Below are 18,959 nucleotides of genomic sequence, written 5' to 3' on the forward strand. Positions count from 1 at the left end.
ATAAATATGACAATTTTGGAGTGCCTCGCCTTGTAATTTGATAGTTACCCCAAGACGGCAGCGCCTTGAACGCGCACAAACTTTACCGCATAACACCGAGTAAACGCGCACTACAAGTTAAAGCACAGTGTAGGACACTGCCAATCTTAAGCACACACTGTCCTACTCAGAACCGCAGATGCATAAAAGCAGTCATTTATTTAAAAATACACATAAATGCTTGTTTCTTGACATTTCGGACCTGATGGTCTTGTAAAAAAGCGAGGTAATGAAAAAGGAATCGGTAACAACTTAAAAGTATCGACCTGCAGTACTTATTGTTTAATATTTTATCACAAAAGGGTTTGTGCAGTGGCAGTTTTCCCAGCGAATGCAAATTATTACAATGATTTGCCTCTAAACCAAGTTAGTCTTCCACAAACATGTATAAATCCGCCGATGGTGCAATGGTTCCTTCCATGTTGATTTCACTGAGTAATGCGAAAGTAGAAGCCATTTCCCCTTCAAACTGCGTCACGTAGCCATTGCCTAAGATGTGAGTATCAGATTGCAAAAACTATTTGTAGATTAACTTGTTAGATATAAATAGCGTAAAGCCGTTGGTCGAGTGCCGTTTGGTTGTAGTTATAATTTTCATTCACCTTTAATAAAAATCTACAAACTGCTATTAATTGCTTGTTTTTTTAGATCGTTGTTATTACTCCTATCACATTTTATACATGTCTTTGTTTTGGTGTTTTTTTTTTTGTAACGTAAGTTGCTACGCCATAATCTTAATATAGAACAAAGTAAAGAGAAACTAATTTGACATTCGAAAGTAAATAAACTAAAATATTATATAGTTATATTTAGCTATTAACTGAAACTATATAATAAAATCCCAAAGTTACTGTATTAGGTTTCATTTTCTACACTGTCGAATTTGGGAAGAGGCGTAGAGTTGTTGTTTTCTTCTTTGAAGGAAAAAAATTTACTTGGATCATACCAAGTGAACCCTAGTAGTGGGGGTGTAAATTTGATAGTATACCCATTGCTTTAAAAAAAGCCATTTCTACATGTTCGTGTAATATGTACGCACTGAATTTGAATTTACTCAGCATTTATAAATTATTTTTGGTGTACAAACATAGCATGTATAGATGTAGAATAATTACTCCGATATTGACTCTTAACCAATGTTTCTGTCTTTCCCATTCAGAGTCACTGAAGATTAGACGAACCAGTAGTGCTTCATGAGGACACAATGAGTCACAAACAACCATTGAAATATTTTTCTCCAGTATGCAAGTTCTCATTATAGAAAATCAAAAATTATAAAAAAAAAAAGTACTCTCAGTTTAATTAAGAATAACTAATCATCAAAATGTAACAAGTTACCCTACCTTATTTGCTGTAATTACAGTTTACTCGAGCATCAGAATCACCAGAGCCCAGCTGTGTGTCCGTTAAGAGTGACTGGTCTATAGATCCTCCACCACAAATGACAGAAAGAAGGGACAGTCTCAGGTACACATTTGTTTATGGTATTTATCTCTCATATGTATATATATATATATATATATATATATATATATATATATATATATATATATAAATATACACACACACACACTCACCGGCCACTTTATTAGGTACACCTGTCCAAGCAAATTATAATCAACAACATGAAAGCATGGATCCATCCAACCTTGTATCAACGGGTTCAGGCTGCTGGTGGTGGTGTAATCGTGTGGGGGATATTTTCTTGGCACACTTTGGGCCCATTAGTACCAATTGAGCATCGTGTTAACACCACAGCCTACCTGAGTACTGTTTTTGACTATGGCTATACCTTTATGACCACAGTGTACCCATCTACTGATGACTACTTCCAGCAGGATAACACGCCATGTCATAAAGCGTGAATCATCTCAGACTGGTTTCTTGAACATGACAATGAATTCATTGTACTCAAATGGCCTCCACAGTCACCAGATTTCAATCCAATAGAACAGTGGTTCTTTTTCACTCAAAGTACCACCTCAGAAAAAAATTGTCTATCCAAGTACCACCATGATGACCAGTATTGAAATAAAATAGCGTAGTTGGCCAATTTAAGCAGCGACAGCACTACACATTTCGAAAGCGAGGCAGAGTCATATTCTTTCAACGAAATTATATTCCATACTATATATATTTAATTTGAATTAAATGTAACCTCTTCTTTTTCAGCTTAGTTCAGCAGGAAAGATCAGATTCACCAGAGCCCAGTCATGTGTCCATGAAGAGTGACTGGTCTATAGATCCTCCACCACAAATGAAGGAGGAAAATAGGAGGTACACAATTGCTTATGGTATTGACCTATGATGGTTTGTTCTGGTCTATTAAAGTCAACAATAATAAAAAAAAAACTAATTTATATTTTACAAATAGTTAAATTAAAGGGCACCTATGGTAAAAAATCTACTTTTCAAGCTGTTTGGACAGACATATGTGCATGTATGGTGTATAGACCGTCATATTCGGGTGATATAAACACACCCAGTGCTTTTTTTTCAATTTAACAACATAAAAAACAGTGGACCAATTGGAGCGGTTTTCAAACCGACCGCAACTTTACGTATTAGAGCGGTCCCCTGCCCACCAATATTGATTGACAGGCGTCATCATATCCTCAGTTTGTTGATTCACGTCCGCCATTTTCAGCGTGAGTCAAAGCAATATCACTAAAGGAACACACTAGCTCTATTTTTAGATGCAAGGCTCATTGGGCTCAACACAAGAGCAATATTCTCCACATTATCGCTCTAATCGGAATTATTGGTTGTATCTTTAGGTAGGTTTGCAAACATGTGTACTTCTCATTGAGTCTACCTTATACTTCAGCCGTTTGCATTTCTCGCGATCCCAGAAGCTCCCTGTGATCTTAACTAGCATGCGTTTTAGAATTCTAAACATCGGTTTCTATCAGGGTGCACTCAAGTCGACGGCTGGGCGCCGCGGACCGCTGCAGAAACCTATGTTTAGAATTCAAAAATGCTCGGCGCGACGATTCGGGACACTTCATGTTTCTGCCGCGCCACAGAGAGTGTCTGGTGTGCCGTGTCGTGGCTTCGAGCGGCGCAACTGGTACCTCAGTCAAAGTTAATTCAGTGTGCGTGGTTATTAGTTTCTGTGTACAAGCTCGGCACTTGAAACTAGCACACAGTTGGCTGTAAAACTGTACAAAGACACATATGATTTTGTACTCTCTGCTTGGTCTGTGTCAGAGTCGTACATGTACGACTGAATGCTGAACCTCTCACTCCAGCTCATTCTCGCAGACTGCCTGTCAGACTCTGTTGCAAACGCAGAGCGGGTGAGCTCATGGCCCCGCCCCCTTGTTACGTTGGCGGGAAGCCGAAACTAATCTACATGTGAAGCAACACACCCATAAATCAGCGAACTGTGGACACGCCCCCAACATGACACTTTTAACACATTATAATAAAAAAATCTGAATTGTGTTTTAAACTGAAGCTAAACTGGCACACTCAGAAGAACCATAATATTAATATTAAATCATAAAAAAGAGGTAAACTATGTGCCCTTTAAAGGACTAGTTCACTTCCAGAATGAATTTTTTCGTTTACTTGCCCCCTTTTCATCCAAAATTAATAAATGAATTACGTGTTGTCCTTCAATGTATACATAAACAATTTTGAATTGATTGTGTTTAACATAATAAGAGTAATGAAGTATAATTGTTAACCATGGTTATCGAATTGACTACAATGCAGTGTGTAGGTTAACTTCATATCATTAGAATTCAGCAGATTTCTGTTCAAGTGTTAATATCTTAAAACACGAATACAGTGATTTGATGCATTTATTGTAATCTGTGTTCTGTTTCAGTTTGGTTCAGCAAGAGAGATCACCAAAGTCCAGCTGTGTGTCCCTGAAGAGAGACTGGTCTATAGATCCTCCACCACAAATGAAAGATGAAGACGGACGAAAGAGTCCCAGGTATACCATTGCTTGGTATTACAGGGACTTTTGTGGTCTCTCTCAGACACATTCGATTTTATAAAGCAGAAGAAACTCTCTAAATCGAACTGTAATTGTCTATTATGCCACAATATATAATAATCCATCTCAAAATGGGTGAAAAAAGGTATAACTTCAAGTTGGAAACAAATATGCAGGTGCAGCTTTGCTTAAAGAATGAATACAGTAGTTTCAAGAGTTCCCACTTAGATATGCTTGGCGTATAAAGCAGGTTTGGCATGCTGTCCCGGGAGAGAACCCTGAGCTCGGAGATATTTGAGCCCAGGGCTCCCACCCGGTCGATAAGCATATCAGGAGATCCGAGATCAGGTAGGTCTCGAGAGCTTCCCCTTTTAGAAAAGGGAGGAAAAGGAGGAGAAGGGGTGGAAGGGGGGATTCTTCCAAACGAAGATAAAACATTAGGGAGAAAATGATCCATTTATAGTAGACTAGGATCACTCTGATTGGATTATTACTGATTACAGATGAGTGGCCAGACGTGCTCAATCATATCACGTGCTCCTCTCGAAATTAGTTTATGAAACTTCACTTAATGAATAAAACAAAATCTCTGTTCTGTTTTAGTTTGGTTCAGCAGGAGAGATCAGATTCAGCAGAGCCCAGTCTTGTGTCCATAAAGAGTGACTGGTCTATAGATCCTCCGCCACAAATGAAGGAAGGAGACAGACAAAAGAGTCTCAGGTACACAATTTCTTGGTATTTTTGTGGTCTCTCTCAGACACAAGAATTTATAAACCGGCAGAAACTGTAACACTCTGATTCTGACTGTAATTGTCAATTAAACTACAATATATAAGGAACGATCTCAAAGTGGATGGATAAAAGCTTCAAGTTGTTTCAACCTGGAAGAAATCTGCAGGTGCAGCTTTCTTTCTCGTGGTTTCTTATCATTTGAAGGATGAATACAGTAATTTATTAAATAAAACAATCTCTGTTTTGTTTTAGTTTGGTTCAGCAGGAGAGATCAGATTCACAGATTCAGCCCAGTCATGTGACCATGAAGAGTAACTGGTCCATAGATCCTCCACCACAAATGACAGACAGAAGGGACAGTCTCAGGTACACATTTGCTTGTGCTAGTGACCCTTCAGGGTCTCTCCTGGTTTCCCACTGGTTTTATAAAATGGCAACATCAGTAATATGTTTGTTTATACTATCATTAACATCACAGTAGCAATGGTTTATAGCAGGGAAATTAACATGAACAAAAAAATAATACATTTTGTTATAAATGTACTGTTCATTGTTTGTTCATGTTATGACCCGTTTCCACTGACTGATACAGACGGTACCGGTCACCTTTATCAGGCTTGCGTTTCAAAGTAAAGCCCTACGGGTCGTTCACATATCATATGAGAAGCACTTCTCACAAAACAGAAGCTTTACACACATAAATATTTGTGTATAAATGTTCATTACTAACTTTTCTATGAACATGATTTGATTATAACTGTAGAGCAATGATGGTGTGAAATTGCCTACTGCAACGTCTGCGATTATATAAAATAAATAAATAAATGCAACATATATGAACACATACAGACCCTTACACTCTCTGAAATGGTAACAATTACAGCAAAACTACACACAACATACATTTAGTCCTTATTTGGACTCAAAAACAACACGCAACATATAGCTCACAGTCAGTGCAAACCTCTTATCTGTGTTTTTAATCTTCAGCAGCACATGTAACCTCTGTTAGAAAGTAATTTCGTCATTCCAAGTTGATAATAGTCCAAAAGGCGATGATAAACATGGCTGTTTGTTCATGATTCAGGTTGCTAAAACAGTTAACAAGGGCGAAACAAGGGCTTTTCCTTAGTTTTTTCACGCTTCACTCTCGCGTTTATCCTTTACTGAAAGGATCAGATGTCGGAAGCGCTTCCATAATCAGCTTAAGAAGTTCCTTATTTCAAATATAGCAATCGCGAACTCGCTGGAGAAAGCGAAACCACTCGCTCTTTTAGATGGCTTCGTAAAACAAATACAGGACATGACAGATTTTGTTCTTCTTAGCTTTGTGGCTGTTCATCAAGACAACGACATGGTTTGTTTGAGCTCGGGTCGACCATGGCTCGTTATTATATGATTATAGTATTACGGTGTAATGTCTCGGCTGGGTATTTAAAACATGGCAGTTCCTTTGTTTTCATTCTGGCTAGCTCCACGAGCGATTGACGCTTCTCTGTAAACCAATAGCGTTTGGTACCCTTTAGTCCTGCTAGGTACTCTTTGCAAAGAGTAACCAAAAAGTGGTACGGTTCACTTTTAGGTACCTTTTGACAGTGGAAATAAAAGCATACCAAACTGAACTGTACCGTACCATACCATACCACTCAGTGGAAATGGGCCATTAGTGATGTATTGGCTAATGGATCAATATCTGAAGTGTTAACCTATTTATAATTAAATTGCCTGATTATTAATTTACAATATGCTGTAAAGGCAATTCCCGCGACACAGACCTGGTCCAGAAGAACCCGTCAGTAAGAAAATGAAATATGACAAGTCTGTGAATAAATCACAAGAATTTAAGGAAAACCCACCTCTCAGCTTCAGGTAAAATACGTAGTTTTGATTAATAAGCAGTGACACAATCTATGAGCTCTTCTGGTGATTTTGTACATGTTCCTGTTTAACTGTAATAATGTAATAAATTAATTTTCCAGCCATGAAGTCAACACATTCAGAGTGAATCTACTAAAGAAGTTTCAGTGTCTGTATGAGGGTACAACTGAACAAGGTAACCCAAGACTCCTGAATGAGATCTACACAGAGCTCTACATCACAGAGAGTGAGAGTGGAGAGATCAGTAATGAACATGAGGTGAGACAGATTGAGACACAATCCAGGAGATCAACAACAGAGGACACACCGATCAAATGCAGAGACATCTTTACACCTTTACCTGGACAAGACAAAGCCATCAGGACTGTGCTGACGAAGGGAGTCGCTGGCATTGGAAAAACCATTTCTGTGCAGAAGTTCATCCAGGACTGGGCTGAGGAGAAGGAGAATCAGGACGTCCAGCTCATATTTCCACTTCCTTTCAGAGAGATCAATCTGATGAAGGACAAAAAGTTCAGTTTAATTAGTCTTCTTCAGACCTTCTTTACGAGGGAGATACATTTACATCTGATTCAAAACTCTTCTGTCATCTTCATCTTTGATGGTCTGGATGAGTGTCGTCTTCCTTTCAACTTTAGCAGCAATGAGATCCTACAGGATGTGACCAAAGTGACATCAGTGGATGTGCTGTTGACGAACCTGATTATGGGGAATCTGCTTCCCTTTGCTCTCATCTGGATCACCTCCAGACCAGCAGCAGCAGATCTCGTCCCCTCTGAGTGTGTCCATCGAGTGACAGAGGTACGAGGCTTCAATGACCCTCAGAAGGAGGAATACTTCAGGAAGAGAATCAGTGATCAGAGTCTGGCCAATACAATCATCTCACACCTGAAGTCCTCCAGGAGCCTCTACATCATGTGCCACATCCCAGTGTTCTGCTGGATCTCAGCCACGGTTCTGGAGAAGATGTTGAGTGAAGCAGAGACTACAGAGATCCCCAAGACTCTCACTCAGATGTACACACACTTCCTGATGACACAGATCAACATCAAAGACATGAAGTATACTGGAAAAAAAGACAAAGACATGATCTTCAAACTGGGGAAACTGGCGTATGAGCAGCTGGAAAGAGGCAATGTAATCTTCTATGAGGAAGACCTGAGAGAGTGTGGCATTGATGTGGCAGAAGCTTCAATTTACTCAGGATTGTGCACTCAGATCTTCAGAGAGGATTTTGGCTTGTATCAGGGGAAAGTCTTCAGCTTTGTTCATCTGAGTGTTCAGGAACATCTAGCAGCTCTTTATGTGCACCTCTCCTTCACAAACCACAACAGAAATGTGTTTGAGCAAGTGACCAAAAAGAAAACTTCCAAAACTTTAGATTTTTTGGATTACTTTAACAGTAATTCACCAGAAAATGTTTTATTATCTGAGCTGCATCAGAGAGCTGTGGATGAGGCTCTACAGAGTAAAAATGGACACCTGGATCTTTTTCTCCAGTTTCTTCTGGGTCTGTCATTAGAGTCTAATCAGATTCTCCTACAAGAACTAATGATAAAATCCAGAAGCAGCTCAGACAGCAGTGAAGAAACAGTTGAGTACATCAAGAAAAGGATCAATAGCATTTGCCATCCAGAGAAATCCATCAATCTGTTTCACTGTCTGAATGAACTTGGGGATCATTCACTAGTGAAGGAAATACAACAGTATATGGAATCTGGAACACTGGCTCAAACCAAAATCTCATGTGGTCAGTGGTCAGCTTTAGTGTTTATTTTATTGACAGTAGAGCAAGCAATGGATGTGTTTGAGTTGAGTAAGTTTATTGGATTGAAAAAATCATCTGATGAGGTTCTTCAGAAACTCTTGCCAGTGATTAAAGAATCCAGATCAGTAAAGTAAGTAGCACATTTGATTGCTACACTATTAAAACATATTACATCTATGTAAACTGAGTGATGACCTGTATTTACACCGACTAAGTAACCAACAACCATATCCTTAGTTTTTGAATCTTTCTGGTAGTTCTGGTATCATATTTCACACACCACACACACATATATATGTATATATGTATATATATATATATATATATATATATATATATATATATATATATATATATATATATATATATATATATATATATGTGATTGGATTAAGACAGCCAAGAATATTTGCACTGTAATATTTGACCCTGGACCACAACACCAGTCATAAGAGTCCATTTTTGGAAATTGAGATTTATACATAACCTGAAAGCTGAATAAAGATCACATCCCTTGATGTATGTAAGGTTTTTATGATAAGGCAATATTTGGCAAAGATATTTGAAACTCTGTAATCTAAAGGTTAAAAAATGATAAAATACTAAAATAAAATACCTAAATTAAGCTTTTACCTATGCACATTGCTAATCAGCAATTGAGTTTTGACATATTTACAACAGGCAAAATATCTTTGTGTAATATGATCTTTACATAGTATTAGAATCATTTATGGCATAAAAATATCTACACAATTTGATGCAATGTATTTTTGGCTATTTCCTAAAATCTACATGTGCAACATAAGACAGGGTCCATATATCCAGGGTCACACATTACTGTTATTTTAGACAATATTATTACAATTATGAGTATGTATTTGTATTAGTGCATTTATGAATATTTATTGGTATCCCCTGTATTACATTTTTGCATTCCTGGAAAATAAAATAAATAATAACTTTGACAGACAAGAAAAATGAAGCCTTGTAACCATTGCGTAACACCTCAGGATAGCCATCACTTCTGGAGGATATCTGTTATTATGCAAAGAGGCACTTCATGTTTTTTTATTTTGTAACTGTAAAATTTGTAGTAATTTGTCAATCTCTCAACAGTATGGATGACTGCAACATCACAGCTGAAGGTTGTGCTTATTTGGCTTCAGCTCTTGGATCAAACCCCTCGCACCTAAGAGAACTGGATCTGTCTGCGAATAAACTACAAGATTCAGGAATAAAAAAATTATCTAAAGGACTTCAGGATTCTCATTGTAAACTGGAGAAACTGAAGTAAGATCTTCTCTTGATGTTTTATGCCTCATTAAAAAATAATCTATTATGAATTGTAAAAGGTCATATTTTGGTCCCCAACAACAGGCTGATGTGCATGAAATGTCTTTCCTTGTCATTTATTTTTACCTAAATATCCCATTGACTCCCATATGATTTGTTCAACGATTCATTTTTACAACCCGCTCTTTTGTGTGACACTAATCTGTGGTGACTGGTCCAATGCCACAGCCATATCACTCTGCATCCCAAAACCGGTTACTCACTTAAGCTAAGCAGGGCTGAGCCTGGTCAGTAGCTGGATAGAAGACCACATGGGAAAACTAGGTTGCTGTTGGAAGTAGTGTTAGTGAAGCCAGCAGGGGGTGCTCAATCTGCTGTCTGTGTGAGTCCTAATGCCCCAGTATAGTGAAGGAGGCACTATACTGTCAGTGAGTGCTGTCTTTCTGATGAAACGTTAATCCGAGATCCTGACTTTCTGTGGTTATTAAAATTCTCATGGCACTTCTCGTAAAGAGTAGGGGTGTAACCGCTGTGTCCTGGCCAAATTTCCTCCATCCCATTATGGCCTCCCAATCATCCCCATCCACCGAACTGGTTCTATCACTGTCTCTTCACTCCACCAATGGCTGGTGTGTGGTGAGCCCCCCCCATTAAAGCAATGCAGTTTTACCAGAATACTGCTTTATTCTCAACCATAACTCCCAATTAATAACAACAACATACAATCAGTATATATCAACACCAGAATTTTGACTGCAGTGTGCTCAAGCCATTACAGGCGTGTTTTAGCTCAAATTATTTACATGAAAATGAATGGGGTCACTGGCAGTACAGTGCTTTCAGCATCCAGGTTACATGTGTCAGCAGGGAGATTGATAGTACTTTTGGGCCCTATGTAGAAACAAGAAACATGTGAAGGGAGCCCCCTGAAAGAAGAACTGAAGAGCTGGTACTAATGCGAACTGAAAAGGGGAGGGTGCTGGGGGGTCGGGGGGAAGGGGGTGGTTGCGATATAGCGGCATCGTAAGTGAAGAGCTGCGATGGGCCGTTTTTGGGCGATTGCGAATTCATAAAGCCTAGTTCACACTACAGGATTTTAAACATCAGCAGATCACTGTACTGTTCACAATACATGACTTCATTTTGTGTCTTTTAATCGCTGTGGTGTTCACACTACGTAAATATGTAAATGATCCACAAGAGGGGGGTGACACACTACAAGATCTGACAACAACTCGTTCCCCAACAGCTCAATCCAGCTACCAAACCTACAGTTAATGAAATGTTGAGGGAGGAGTCGTCAGAAAAAGCTGAACACTATTGGCTGCTTGAGTGCTGATGACATCACTGACAGCGTTTCAAGCTTTCAAGGAAGCATTAAAAAACATTGTCAATGAGCTGACGCATCAGCGGATCAATCACTCATCTGCAAGGTTCAAGTGAATTGATACACAAAGAGTTTTTAATTTTGTAATTTAATAACTCCCTGAAATAAAACTAACATATCTATAACACCCTGACGTTTCTTAAATATCTGTGTATTTCTTTTTAACATTGTTATTTTTCAAATGACAAAACAGTAAAGAACCGAGCATTTCTACCTTTAATTACCATATTGGTCAACATGACTGCATGCATGTCTGCTACTTTTCGCTGTGATTTAAATATGCATGCATTTTTTGCCTAGCAACTTCCTGCTAACATAAACATAACTTTCTGATAGCAAAAACATAAATTTACTTCAGATATATCTTTCAAAACAGCATATTCTGTGCAGGGAAATAGCTCCTGTTTGAAAGTGAAAATGAAAGCGAGACCAAGACCTTTGTGTGTTCTAGTCTCTTAACTACATATTTATAGGCTGTATTACCAAAAAAGATAATATTTTTGAGGTAATTGTGTCATAAAATATGATGACAGACATTCAGAGCTTAATTTTATTATCTCAATATAAGTTTGAATGTAAATATGACGTGACGATATGACGTTTTATATGAGAACGGTCAGAATGACCAGTATGGTAATTCTAATAGTTACAGTATTCTAGTTCCCCCTGTTAATATAGCCTACTCTCCTGTCCGTGTTAATGCAGAATGAAGCAAGTGCATCGATGCCCATTCTGGCCAATCACAGACGTTTCTGTTGAGCTCCTGAGTACACAGGCATTCAGTTCATGCTGATATGCTCTCTCATTGGCTGCAGCTCGGCAATACATCTGACTGCACGTGGGGTCGAGTCGGCCGACTGCTGTGGAATAGTCAGCATGCTAGATATTGGATTTCCGTCTGCGAGGTGTCGGCGACGATTCAGCGAGCCTCTTTGATGTGTTGTTCAGTAGTTCACACATAAAGACTGCCAAGATTTCTTCCCGATCATAGCCCGATCTGTCGGCGAGCTCGTTAACTTCCAAATCTGGCTCAAATCTGGCTTAAAATCCTGTAGTGTGAACTAGGCATAAGCGAGTAGAGGGGGGGTGAGGTTGGGTGGTTGGGCAATTGCGACATTGCAAGTGAAAAGTGGGGGGGGGGGGGGGGGGGTTTGGGCGACTGCAACTTAGGGTGGGGGGGAATTTGGTTGGGGTGATTGCAACGCCGCAATTAAAGCGCGGGGGTGGGGGGTGTTTGGGCGATTGCAACTTTGTAAGTAAGGGGGGATGGGTTGGGAGTGATTGCGACGCTGTAAGGGAAGAGCAAGGGTGGGGGGGTGTTTGGGCAATTGTGACATCACAGGGGGGGGGTGGTGTTTGGTTGATTGCGACTTCTTAAGTGAAGAGCAGGTTGGGGGGTTGGGCAATTGTGACCTCGTAAGTGAAGATTGGGTTGTGTGGGGGTGTGAATTGCAACATCGCAAGTTGAGGAGGGGGGGGGGGGGGTTGGCTGATTGCGACTTCGTAATTGGGGTGTGTTTGGGCAATTGCAACTTCATAAGTGAAGAGTGGGGGGGGGGGGGGGGGGGGGGGGGGGGGGGGGGGGGGTTGGGTTGGAGGTGATTGCAACGTCACAGTTAAAGAACGGGGTGTGATTGCGATGTTGCAAATGAAGAGCAGGGGTGATTGCGACTTCGCAAGTGAAGCGCAGGGGGAAGTGAAGCGCAAAGTGTTGCTGCAGACTGTTTTTATCAAGTGTGATTTATAAAAAATAGAATTAAATAATTTTTACTATTAATAGCTGGTTATATTCACACACTGCTGCCACACAACTGCGTTTAAACTCCTTATAAAAGTGATTTTTGCATAATAGGCCCCCTTTAAGACTGAAATGTATTTAACGATGTTTATGATGACTTTTATTTTTGACAGTCTTTACGATTGTGGTGTCACAAATGAAGGTTGCGCTGCTCTGACGTCAGCACTGAAATCAAACCCTGAACACCTGAGAGATCTGAATCTGACTGAAAATAAGATAGGAAATTTGGGACTCAGGTGCCTTTCTGAAATACTGAAAAATTCTCTCTGTAAACTGGAGATACTGAGGTAAGATCCTGATTAGCAGTATTAATCACATTTATATTTATGACTGGAAATAGTGCACAACCTTTTAAAAAATGTTCTCCATAGGTTGTGTCAGTGTGGAATCACAGATTGCGCAGATTTGGCTTCAGCTCTGTTATTAAACCCTGAACACCTGAGAGAGCTGGAGCTGTCGCTGAATAAAATAGGAGACTCTGGAGTAACTTCTCTCTGTGTTGCATTTGAAGATCCCCGCTTCAAGTTAGAGAAACTGTGGTATGCTGATCTGAAGGACATGATACACTGATGTTTTCTGTGTAATGAGGACGCTGTTAAATGATGTTTTTGTTCACTGCAGGTTGAGTGGTTGTGGTCTCACAGATGAAGGTTGTGCTGCTCTGACTTCAGCTCTGAGATCAAACCATGAACACCTGCGAGATCTAGATCTGACTGGGAATAAAGTAGACAAAGAAGTCAGAGGTTCAATTCTACAGCATATTCTGGAAAAACTGAATAATATTCAGTGAGTCATGTTTTAGATAAATGTGAAAATATAATTTCTTCAAGTATATGATGTTAAAGAGCCCTTATTATGCATTATAAAAGATAATATTTAGGTTGTAAGAGTCTCCAACAACAGGCTGATATGCATGCAAGGTCCAAAAACACTTTCATTGTCTTATAATATGCATTTATTGTAACTAATTATCCCAACGACTCCATACGATTTGTTTAGTGATTCATTTGTTCCCAAACCCCTCCTTAGCGCGATGCTAATCTGCGCTTATTGGTCTGATGATATAGTACAAGCAGTTACAAATAACAAAACACAATTAAATACATAATTTGCAAGCTAAAGAAAACAAGGAGGCAACCATTCATGAAATGGAGCAAGGAACTGATCCATGAACTGTGTACTGTAAAGTTCCTGTCAAGCTCTGACAAAGTCCCACACATCAGTAGTCTTTTCTGATCTTCCTTTAACAAACAGCAGACGAATCCCCGGTTGTAAGCATGTAGATTGCTGAAGCACTCGTCAGAAAAATTAGGGGAACACAGCACAAGGCTGGGGCTATAATGCTGAGGTATTGTTGCAAAAATAAACTTCAACCACTGACTCTTTGGGTAGGGAAAATAACGCTAACTTTCCCTCACTGCAAAAAAAATGCTTTTCTTACTTAGATTTTTTTTGTCATCTTTCTAGTCCAAATATCTAAAAATCTTATATCAAGAAGCATTTTCTAGGCAAGCAAAACATTTTGTCCTATTTTCAGAAATAATATTTCAAAGTTAAGCAAAATAATCTGCCAATAGGGTTAGGGTAAGCAAAATAATCTTAGTTTTCCTTTTGACATAAGATTCTTTTGCGTATCTCATTGGCAGATTACGTTGCTTGTTTTAAAACAAGACAATATGTTTTGCTTGTCTTGAAAATTCTTCTTGATTTAGGAATTTTTAGATATTTGGACAAAAAAACCTAAGTAAGAAAATCCTTTTTTTGCAGTGCTCACACTTCAGAGCAAAGCATCTTCACGACATAATTCAACTGGGATCTCTTTTCCTTTGCTGCTGTGTTTGTGGGCGGGGCCGCAGGTTTCAATGTGCTACAAATGGGCGGGGCTTGAGTTCTGTATCGACATCACGCTGACATGGCTAAAGACTTGTTATCAAGCCGATACATTTGAACCATTCTGAGTTGACTCTTTTATAGATAAATCAATAGTTTTAAACACTGTGCACTTTCAGATTTAAGCCTTAGCTGAATATTTCACTTCACTTAGAGCTGTGTTACACACTACATGGAAGGTCATTTTTAAAAACCCATAATAGGGGCTCTTTAAAACTATTAAATTAAAGATAAATAAAAAAATGTAGATAAAAACAACCCAACAGACTTTGTAAGTAAATAAATTAACCTGAATTTTGTGTACTGTAATATGTGACCCTATAATAAAACAACTAATAAATGAAAGATGAAGATGTGTATATCATCTAAAAGCTGGATAAATAAGCTTCTCATTGATGTACAGGGATAAATGTTAGGATGGGACAATGTTTGGCCAAGAAAAAGCTAAATGGAAGTCTGGAAATTGCAAATAAATAAATAGAAATATTGAGAAAATGTAGTGGCACAGTGGCTCAGTGGTTAGCGCTGTCGCCTCACAGCAAGAAGATTGCTGGTTCGAGTCCCGGCTGGGTCAGTTGGCGTTTCTGTGTGGAGTTTGCATGTTCTCCTCATGTTTCCTCCTGGTGCTCCGGTTTCCCCCACAGTCCAAACACATGCGCTATAGGTGAATTTAATAAACTAAATTGGCCGTAGTGTATGAGTGTAAATGCAAGAGTGTATGGGTGTTTCCCAGTACTGGGTTGTGCCTGGAAGAGCATCTGCTGTGTAAAACGTGCTGGATAAGTTGGCGGTTCATTCCGCTGTGGCGACCCCCTGATAAATAAAGGGACTAAGAAAATGAATGAATTGAGTTAAGTTAAATTCTCCAAGTTAAGTTGTTACTAATTTATTAAGTGATTAAGTTATTGCTAATAAATTATTAATAATAATTGTTATTGGGATATCATGGTGGACATCACGGTGGTGCAGTGAGTAGCACGATCGACTCACAGCAAGAAGGTCACTGGTTCAAGCCTCGGCTGGGTCAGTTGGCATTTCTGTATGAAGTTTGCATGTTCTCCACGTGTTGCCGTGGGTTTCCTCCGTGTGCTCCGGTATCCCCCACAGTCCAAACACATGCGCTATAGGTGAATTGGGTAAGCTGAATTGTCCTTGGTGTATGAGTGTGTATGGGTGTTTCCCAGTGATGGGTTGCAGCTGGAAGGGCATCCACTGCGTAAAACATGCTGGATAAGTTGGCAGTTCATTCCAATGCGGCGAATTGAGATTAATAAAGGGACTAAGCTGAAAATGATTTTTGGCATAAAAAAGGTACAATTTTGACACGTATTTTTGACTTTTTAAGTTTGTGGTGTGATGAATGTTTCTGAAGTAATGTGGTAATGTCTCATAATTATCTGTGGGTGTGTGTGTGTGTGTTATTGCAGGATTCTCAGTGTTTAGTTCAGGATCTGCAGACGGTGTATAAGGAGAAACGTCATAGACACACAATCAACGCAAATTGAAGACAGAGACATCGAAGACATCGATCACAGTCACATGTGACTTTGCTGTGAACGTTTTAGTATTTAGGGGAAGAGTAGTTTTAAGGTCGCAAACGTATTCCATTCCAGTGTTTTTTGTCTTTATATTTTCAAATCATGTACAATTATGTATATATACATACATATCTAGACTTTACTAGAACTATGTTTAGCTGCTTTGACGCAATCATTGTATATATATATCTACATATATAAATATATATTCATGTTTCTTTATATAGGGCCTCTATATATATATTCAGGGCTTGACATTAACTATTTTGATCACCAGCCACTGTTTTGTTGTTGGGGAAAATATTTTTATATGCATAAATACGTAACGCGTACCGAACCGAAAGTCTCGTACCGAACGGTTCAATACGAAAACGCGTATTGTTACACCCTATTGTTATATATATATATATTAAGGGTGTATTAAGGAACTGCTTTTACTCTAGCCGAAATAAAACAATTCCTTGCTCTGTTAAACATCATTTGGAAAATATAAAAAAAATGGGGTTTAATAATTCTAATTTCAACTGTGTGTACATATATAGTACATTCATTTAAACATCACATTTTTGGCAACATTTTATTTCATAATATGTGTTAATAAATATTAAATATCATGTAATGTAATTTTCATTACAGTCTCGTTAGCCTATGATAATCTAGTTAAACATATTAGCATGTGTAAAGTCATATTAATATTGATGTGTGCATATACTGTATATAGATGTATATTTGTTGTATGTTATCCTCACTGAAACCACATATTCTCATTAAAGCTACAGATGTTTGATTGTGTAATAAATATTCGGTGTCACCCTGGTGTTGCTGAAGCTCTTTCTAAAAAATACTATAGTATTTGTTCATCTCAGTAATTTTGAGTAAAACATTTATATGAATGTAAAAGAATAAATGTAAAAAGAGCAATGAAATGGTAGCATTCCATGGAATCGTAATATTACATTATATTATATAATTTTTACTATTGTGGCCAAGAAGGCATAGGCAACAGCCGACCAGTGAGTAAATTATTAACCAAATTTTCACGGTGGGAGACATAATGGTTGAGTTGTTATTTTTATTTGTAAATGCCTGTTTAACTGTAGTCACGTGTTTTCGTGTTTACTGTGGCATAACCGTATTTCAGAAGGTGGCATATACTGTTTAAGATCATTTAAATGTCTCAGAAGCAGATAAAGCATACAAAGGGTGTCATGCACTTCCAATTCAATCCTGCTGCTGAGACAATCAAATGATTTTAAACAGCATGCCACCTTCTGAAATGGGACTACAGTTTTGCATATAAGCAGTATAAAATGTCTAAAATAAATTCAGGTTTGACGTAGAAAAGACGTCCACAATAACCACATTCGGAAGTCCCGTGGACGTCAATACTTGACGTTAAAAAGATGTCGGAAAAAAAGACGTCATCTGGCATCACAGTCAGCAACTTCGGGGGACAACGTTCAAAAATGACGTGCAATAGACGTCGTTTGGACATGTCTTTGCGCAATGGGATTCCTTTTCATATTAGGAATGATTCGGGCAGAAAAGAAAGTGAAAGTTATCTTTCGGGGGCCATTTTGTGCCTGGCCAGCACAAAAAGTTCGAGTATCAGAGACTAGCATTTGTAAAAGATTCAACAGCATGGGTGAAATCTGCCAGTAGTCTTAGTACACTTATTCTGATAAATTCGCACCTGAAAAAAAAATCTTAAACCGTTATCTTAGCGAGAGCTGCGAGACACATCGCTTCCGGGATGTACAGTAACTGGTAAGTAGCCTTTGTCCGAATTCATTTTGAGTGGGCTTAATTGGCTTTAGCAAGATAAATCTCTTTAGATGCATAATTAATTATATTATTAAATTTGAAGTATAATTGTACGAAATAACGCACTGTGTTAAGATGCATGCTTGATAGAAAGTTCATCTGTTTCCCGCGTTAACTTTTGGCATGTATGTAAATGGTTTCAAGACAACATCAAAAACAGTCCAAAACTATCATTAGATTAGACAATTATCAATAATAAAGTAATGTCATCATCACTTTTGGCCACATTTACACAGCAGAGGAATATGTTTAAGATTAGAGTTGTAAAGATTCCAGTCTGGTTTACAAGAATGACAATCACATTTAAAAAAAAAATTAAATATACACCCATACATTTTCATACTTACATACGTATCTTTGCTGTTACAGTTCTGTCCAAGAAAAAAATCATGGTCAGCTGTGTGAAGAGATAACCACCTCTGTGACAATGATGGAAACGCACCATCTAACGACAAACACAGGTAACATTTATTCATTTTGTTTACATTGTTACATATGGCAGGAAATCCATAATGTGAAATACAGGCTGTCATTGCAATGGTACAAATGCTGTTGGTGTGTGTGCTAAAGGCCTGTTCTGGCACATGTTTGAATATGAACATTTGTGGGAATTTTAGATCATGCTCTTTTCTATTAATTTTGATAATGTCATCAGATTATAATAAAACACCTTGTAATTTCCTAACACCTAATACACAAACACAGTGACATACACAAACAATGGCATTTTTTACATAAGAAAAAAATTACGATGCAGCCATGATGGCTAAAATTATAAGTAACAAAGGATTAATCAGCTTACCTGGGTCTTACCTGCCATCTCCTGACCCCTTACATTGTTTGTTAGATATTTTGTACCATCG

General features: G+C 38.4%; 1 protein-coding gene across 1 annotated transcript; it reads left to right on the forward strand.

Annotated features, from left to right (window-relative positions):
- Positions 1 to 505: 505 nt before the first annotated feature.
- On the forward strand, positions 506 to 17,062 carry LOC130241941 (NLR family CARD domain-containing protein 3). The gene is made up of 14 exons (XM_056473941.1): positions 506 to 535; positions 1,199 to 1,279; positions 1,403 to 1,506; positions 2,212 to 2,316; positions 3,875 to 3,985; positions 4,592 to 4,708; positions 4,973 to 5,086; positions 6,476 to 6,589; positions 6,700 to 8,496; positions 9,483 to 9,656; positions 12,958 to 13,131; positions 13,216 to 13,383; positions 13,466 to 13,630; positions 16,162 to 17,062. The coding sequence occupies exons 2-14, from the start codon at positions 1,244 to 1,246 to the stop codon at positions 16,175 to 16,177; spliced, it is 3,195 nt and encodes a 1,064-aa protein (XP_056329916.1). The 5' UTR covers positions 506 to 535; positions 1,199 to 1,243; the 3' UTR covers positions 16,178 to 17,062.
- The last annotated feature ends 1,897 nt before the right edge of the window (positions 17,063 to 18,959 follow it).

This window comes from Danio aesculapii, chromosome 15, assembly GCF_903798145.1.
Source record: "Danio aesculapii chromosome 15, fDanAes4.1, whole genome shotgun sequence".
Classification (NCBI taxonomy): Eukaryota; Metazoa; Chordata; class Actinopteri; order Cypriniformes; family Danionidae; genus Danio; species Danio aesculapii.

Excerpts from the sequence above, each read along its gene's own strand:
- LOC130241941 (XM_056473941.1), top strand. The coding sequence starts at position 1,244 with ATGAGTCACAAACAACCATTGAAATATTTTTCTCCA. Across the intron at positions 1,280-1,402 it reads CATTGAAATATTTTTCTCCA|TTTACTCGAGCATCAGAATC; the intron begins GTATGCAAGTTC and ends CTGTAATTACAG. Across the intron at positions 3,986-4,591 it reads GACGGACGAAAGAGTCCCAG|TTTGGTTCAGCAGGAGAGAT; the intron begins GTATACCATTGC and ends GTTCTGTTTTAG.